General features: G+C 38.5%; 1 protein-coding gene across 1 annotated transcript in view; it reads right to left on the reverse strand.

Annotated features, from left to right (window-relative positions):
- Positions 1-6,854, reverse strand: part of LOC113239991 (acylamino-acid-releasing enzyme-like) — a 52,291-nt gene that overhangs the window by 21,086 nt on the left and 24,351 nt on the right. Inside the window, exons 8-10 of the mRNA XM_026477182.1 lie at positions 3,106-3,242; positions 1,482-1,656; positions 993-1,108 (exon numbers count right to left, since the gene is read on the reverse strand). Of these exons, the coding sequence (XP_026332967.1) occupies positions 993-1,108; positions 1,482-1,656; positions 3,106-3,242 (428 nt within the window). The remainder of the gene's footprint in view (positions 1-992; positions 1,109-1,481; positions 1,657-3,105; positions 3,243-6,854) is intronic.

Raw genomic sequence — 6,854 nt, forward strand, 5'->3', positions numbered from 1 at the left:
CTTTAACTTCACCAGCACCCTTACCCTTCAAAACCGGAACGCAGTAATGCTCACATTACCGCTTGGCGGCAGAAATAGGTAGGTTAAGCACGCTAGGTAAAGTGGCAGTATTTTCCTGGACGATAATTAATAATAATAATCAAATAATCAGCGCAAGGTAAGCCGGCGGATCGGCGAGTTCTATTTCATTCATGAAATTTCAATATTCAATTCAATTTCGTCAAATATGCTAGTTACTGCACTTTCCATTAGGACGGCAGAATCGTTCGCTATATAAATGAGGAAGCGTAACGCTTCATGTGAATCTTTGGAATATCCACTAGATAGGGGTGGAAGCCAAGCCTACGCTTAGACCCCCGGTGATGGAAAGGGGAAGGCGGAATTAAATCGTGTAATTCCATCACATACTCTTCGTGTTACACATGTATATTAATTGGATCTTTCTTTTTCATAGTTCTATGTAATGGTTCATTAATAGGTCATTACCAAATAAGCAAACTTAGATTTATCAACTGAATGAAATATAGTCACGGGGTATAGGTTTATCACACATATACTGCCATGCTACGGCCACAGTATATAAACTATAATATTGATTGTAATGAATATTATAACGTTTTACTATCAATAAAACTGCCTCCGTGGTTACCATGCCGGACTGCCACGCAGAAGTCCCTGGTTCGATTCCCGAGACGGGAGAAATATTTTTATGGCCTACATTTATTTCTCTCGTGAGTTTGAGTGTAATTTGTGTTTGTCCATGGCACCCGCGACCCAGGGTTTCCCTAGTGCGGGGCTGTGTTGAGTGTGTGCGTTATTTATTTATTTATGATATTCATTTATTTTTGTATAATTACTCGACTAGTTTGTTATTATCATTTTTAATATAAAGGTCGAACACAAGCAAAAATTCCTTCCATCTGACACGAGTCAAACCTGTGTCAGTTTTGTTTCATTTACTCTTCTAACTTCTAAGAGAAAAAGGAACGTACCGTACTAGGTGTCGTCATATTAGAGAAGGAAGCCAGGATGACGTCATTTCGTACGTCTAGCACCGTCGTGGAGCCCGGAGTATTACGGATAGATACGTCGACTAACTTGCCGCTATCTGAAATAATAAATAATAATAACTATACATTTATGAAGAATAGTATTTTAAACCGGCTGTTCTTGACAGTCGTCTTCCCAGAGGCACAATAGTACATCGTGTATTAAGGGCGTTAAATAAGGAATTACGAACGAGACTCTATTAAAAGCCCGAAGTCGAAGCCAGAGGACTTTCGGAGTCGAGTTCGTGATTCCGTACAATGTTTTTCATCACACTTACACGTAAACAGTATGATTGCATGCAGGCTATCTTGGCTATAATGCCCCAAATAAAACCCTCGGCTCGTTTTTCTTCTCATAACAGCCATAGTCGGTAATGAGAAGAAAAACGTCCCGAAGGTTTTATACCTTATCTTATTATACTATGATAATACCGAGGTGGAGTACATAGCTGCGCACGTCGTTCCTCTGCGAGGAGCTGAAGACCAGCCGGCCGTCATTGGCGAAGCACCGCGTCGGCAGCGCCGCGCAGTAAATGCCATAAAATTTATCTTTGTTTTCTATAATTCTCTCCGTGTCGACGACATCAACCACTGTGCTTGTTTCTATCTGAAAACAACATGAATGTTCCACTGCTGGTCATATATCACTAAGCTCTTTCCTAGGTGTCGGTGAAATGAGGAAATGCCTTGAAATAAAAACTTTATTGGATTGACAACTCGTGACAGTTTGTGACAGTGCTTGGGTTTGTTATCAATGTTAGTTTCACCAGAGGTTTCGACTTCTAGTCAAATAGGGATGTCAGGCTTTTGCTTTCAGCCAACCCTTTTATTTACCAATGATGGGTCAAACAAGTCGTGCACCTGGTGGTAAGCGACACGCCTGTCCATAACAGTAGCAGTGCTTTAAATTCCAAAGATCTAACAGCCTGCACACGGCGTATTTTATAAGCGCGGACGATGCGCAGATGACGCGCGTAAACGCGATTCAAACTACACGCCAGTGCATAACAGTTGCAATGCTACTCAGAGCTTTAAATCGCAAAGATCTTCGGAGCACTGCCACAGCGCCCGTCACCCTGAGACATAAATTAACAAGTCTCATGTGCCTGTAATTTCACCAGTACCCTTACCCTTCAAAAACGAAACATAGTAATGCTGACATTACTGCTTCGCGGCAAAAATAGGCAAGGTTTGCAGTACTTCCCTAGACGAACTCTTTCACAAAGAGTTCTACTGCAAATAAACCTGTTAGATCAATTCATAATCGTTGGTATAGCTGCCATTGTCTTAAGCTGCAAATAATAGAAATAGAAACCATATATTTCGAAAATTATCAGGTTTTGTATTGTATACAGGACGCCTTGTAAATAGTGAACTACATAATCGCTTACGATTATAATACGTATGATTGTTTGCCTTTCGACCAGAAAAGTTGTCACAGACCGTTGTCACTGACTTTATCCGGTTCACTGTAAGGCTAGTGCCTGAGGTGATCCGCCCCGGGTGCACGTACAATACCCTCCCTATTCATTTTTTTTTATAATATCAAGTGACGGGACGAACAAGTCGTATACCTGATGGTAAGCTACACGCCTGTCCATAACAGTTGCAGCGCCACTCAGAGCTTTAAATCGCAAAGATCTGAGGGGAACTGCCACTGCGCCCGTCACCCTGAGCTATAAGTTGACAAGTCCTATGTGCCTGTAATTTCCCCAGCACCCTTACCCTTCAAAATCGGAACATAGTAATGCTCATATTAGTGCTAGGCGGCAGAAATAAGTAAGGTGGCAGTATTTCCCTGGACGAACTCTTTTACAAGGACATCTACTTCTACTAAATTTCCAGATACCTGTACGAAACTGTAGGCACGCTAACTTCCTGTTGAGCATCGCACAACTAACGGTTGCCACCGCTAACCATTGACTGTAAAGTCCACTACCAAATCTCCAACAAAGGCTCAGTCGGTCGGGGTCAAGGGTCAAGTTCAAAGACCGTATCGGGCAGCACCACTGTCTGCATTTGCCACGCTTCAAGTTATTATTGTGACTACACTCACCGAGTCCTTCCTCGCCCGGAGCAGCGCGTGCGCAGCGTGGTGCGGGCCGCCGGCGGCGCGCTGCAGCCACAGCAGCTGCCCGTCGACGCCGTACCGCGGCGAGCGCACGGCCACCCCCTCCCCCGACACCACGCGTTCTGGAACAGCAAGGCGGTAACCACTGACCGAGACAAATCGAAACTTTTCAATAATAATTGCCCAAGCCAAATTCCACGTGGAACTGAGTAGCATAGACAATAATTTTGATTCAGAACTAAAAAGAACACCTTTATGATATGGTTGAAATTATAATTGACAGATGAAAGTACACAAATAGGCAAAAAAATATCAAGCCATCTTTTTTTTTTAATTCCATGTCTGTACTGTATCAGAGATGCAACGCTATTGGCCTACATTTTGTCTTTGACAGTATGTATAGTGTTGGTGAATTGCATGCGAGTGTATTGGCAGTATGTGTGAGAAATGTGTACTGAGAATAGTACAATACCTAGTACTACTTAACCCTTTGACCGCCATGGACGCTTTAGTTACTTGATCGTCGGCGCGCGTGACATTTGATACCTGTCACCTGTCACTTTTCTAATCAGCTGGTGCCTTTTTTTATTGTTTACATTACGGGCAGCGATAAGATACGTATAATATAAACACTTGAAACTCAAGAACCTATTAAGGTACCGTAAAAAGAATAACATGGGCGATAAGAGCACTTAAGTAGCTTTTGTTTAGACTACTGTTACGATTGTAATACGACGACTTTATTTGTTAATTTCTGAGTACACTGAACACTTCTGAGAAATTTTCATAGTATTTTACGTTTTAACTTCTAACCACTTTGTATATTCACTTTATTAAGAAACAAAACATATACAGGGTGTAACAGCAAGGTGTAGTCATATTTGAAGGTCGGATTCAGTTAATGGTATGAAACTATTTAGCAAAGTTGTTTTAGTACAAACTACGTTATTTATGGAAATTTCGCCATGAACAGTTTCGATCAGCTGATGTCATTTAACGAAAATAAATAGTCACATCACATCTCTATTGAGTATCATAATACAACCAAATTACGTAACTTGAAAAAATTGTGAAATTCAGGCATGTTATTGTAAATGATAAAGTACTTAATGCCATATTCTTATTACTATGTTATAATTTACTAAATTTATTATTATTTTATTCATGTAATATGCGTGTGAACATTTAATGAAAAATAAATATTATCGACTACTTTGCCAAAATACACTAGTTCATAATAAAACTATTATTTAAAACTTAGTACATAATAACGTAATATGGTTTCATTAACTTCATATCTTCAAACATACAAAATACACAAATTTCCATTTAATATCCATTAATAAAACTAATGTCCTCTAAAAAACACATATTTAAAGTTATCTCTGTTTCTTTTTACCATATCATATGTAATAATACGCATTCATCTATTGTATTTTAATGAATGAAATTTGTCTCTTTCTATCCGTCGGTACTGTTCTAACGCATGGCGGCCAGCGAATCAGTCGGTATGTTTCTTCTAACGCATGACGCAATATGACGCAATTATCCGACTAATACTTCGCACCCTTACAATGAAAGCGACCCAAATCAAAAAATTAAAAAATGAGTTTATACCGTAAAACCATCTTAAAAAAATATTTTGTTACATTAGTCACACTGTGGTGAAGATGAAATTGTGCAATTAAAGCTCGAATAGCACTGATTCATAAAGGTCCCTTTCATTTTGTTCTTTCAGTTTAAAAATTCTACTCCCGCGTCGAAATATTAACGCCGCATTTATTGTTGAATCTGCATTTGCAAAGACAACACGCTGCCACTGACGGATTAGCATTTGAGCCATTTTCGTTCCGAAAATCATATTCAAAAATCACTAGTAGCAGTAGAGCTCCTTGTGAGTTCGTCCAGGGTAGTACTGCCACATTACCGTGTTACAGTTTTGAAGGGTAAGGGTGCTGGTGAAATTACAGGCACATGGGACTTGTCAACTATGTCTCAGAGAGATGGACGCCGTAGCAGTAGCCTTCGAGCGGCAGTGCTACTGTTATGGACAGGCGTGACGCTTTCCACCGGGTACACGACTTGTTCGACCCGTCGCTTAATATTTAAAAAAAAAAAAATTTTTTTAGTAACTTACTTTTTAAAGGGACTTACTTTTTTGTTTCGTGGACTTTCTTCTTTTTTAATTGTGAAACAGGGACCACAAAACAATATCAAGGGTTATGACATCTTGCTTAGCTGATGAACATTAAAAAGACTTAATTCTTAATACGTTAAATGATAACAAAAAATCGTTAAAAAAAGACCTATTGGCGACTAGTTTTTGTAAATTATGTTTTTAAATTGTTGAACATTAAAATGATCAGAAACAATTTTCAGTTGTAAAGTTCCATTTTTCCTCATTATTTTCAAAGACTAATAAGGCCATCACCTTTAGTACTTCAAGAGTAGGTAATAAATAAAATAATATGAAAATATGAAAAAACTTGAAATCTTAGTTTCTTTTTTATTCCCAAAAAGTTGAAATTTTGTATTGGGACACTTTCATCGTAAAGGTGCAACCTGAAGGTCGGTAAACGTCAAGAAATTAGTTTTGATCGTTGACCACGAATTAATTATTGTAATTTTAATTTAATTTAATTTTTTTTTTATGATTGATTTAGTGTCTGTTTAAGTATATCTAAATGTTTTAAAATGAATGTTGAGCACAGTAATAATTGGGCACAGATATGCCTGTTGTATTAATTTTTAAGTGTTTTTATTTTCCTCACTTTCTGTATCTGATGTCTGTACATTGTGCCATAAATAAAAAATAAAAAATAAAAATAAAATAAATTTTCATCACTTGCTTGGAAATTAAAATATCGTGAGAAAACTTGGATTTCGGAGATAATTGCCGAAATCTTCAAAGATGCGAGAATGTCAAGTTTCCAACCAGTACTTACTATGCAAGTGCAGTGGACTAAACCTTGTGCAAAAAATAGTACTTTACTAACTTACATACGTCTATTGCTGAGCGCACGTTTCTAACAACAGGCTTACGCTTAATTTGACTTATCTACACACGACAACTTTCTGGGTATGGGTTTATTACATGGTGAAATTGAAATAATTAATATCCGTTGAACCTATTAAGGTTCTTACTTCCTAATAATATCTACTCATCTAAAGAAATATTTTAGAATAGTTTAAATTAGCAATAGTGTAAAACCATAAAAAATCTTACCTAAATAAACAAAGTATCAAGATTAGTCGCCTTGCGTACGCGATACGTAATCGTAGCGAAGTCGCAAGCCTTTGGCGGCAACTTTGGCGGCAAAAATATCACCTTTGATTTTCGCCGCCAGCATTTGATTTTATACATGGTGATGTGGATTAGTGGTTAATGTTAGACTCGTTTCGGAGGTCGTGGATTCGATTCTCATAGTTGACTAGCTCTATGGGGTAGTTGTTAGAGTGTTAGGTTTTCTTTGCGGATGTCGTAGATTTGATTCCCATAGTCGACTGCATCCATAGTCTAGTGGTTAGAGCGTTAGGCTTTCTTTTCGGAAGTCGTGGATTTGATTCCCATAGTCGACTGCCTCTATGGTGTAGTGGTTAGAGTGTTAGGCTTTCGTTTCGGCGGTTGTGGATTTGATTCCCATAGTCGACTGCCTCCATGGTGTAGTGGTTAGTGTTAGGCTTTGTTTTCGGAGGTCGTGGATTTGATTCCTATAGTCGACTGCCTCCATGGT

This window comes from Hyposmocoma kahamanoa, unplaced genomic scaffold (genome assembly GCF_003589595.1).
Source record: "Hyposmocoma kahamanoa isolate Upper Pololo Valley unplaced genomic scaffold, ASM358959v1 119, whole genome shotgun sequence".
NCBI classification, from domain to species: domain Eukaryota; kingdom Metazoa; phylum Arthropoda; class Insecta; order Lepidoptera; family Cosmopterigidae; genus Hyposmocoma; species Hyposmocoma kahamanoa.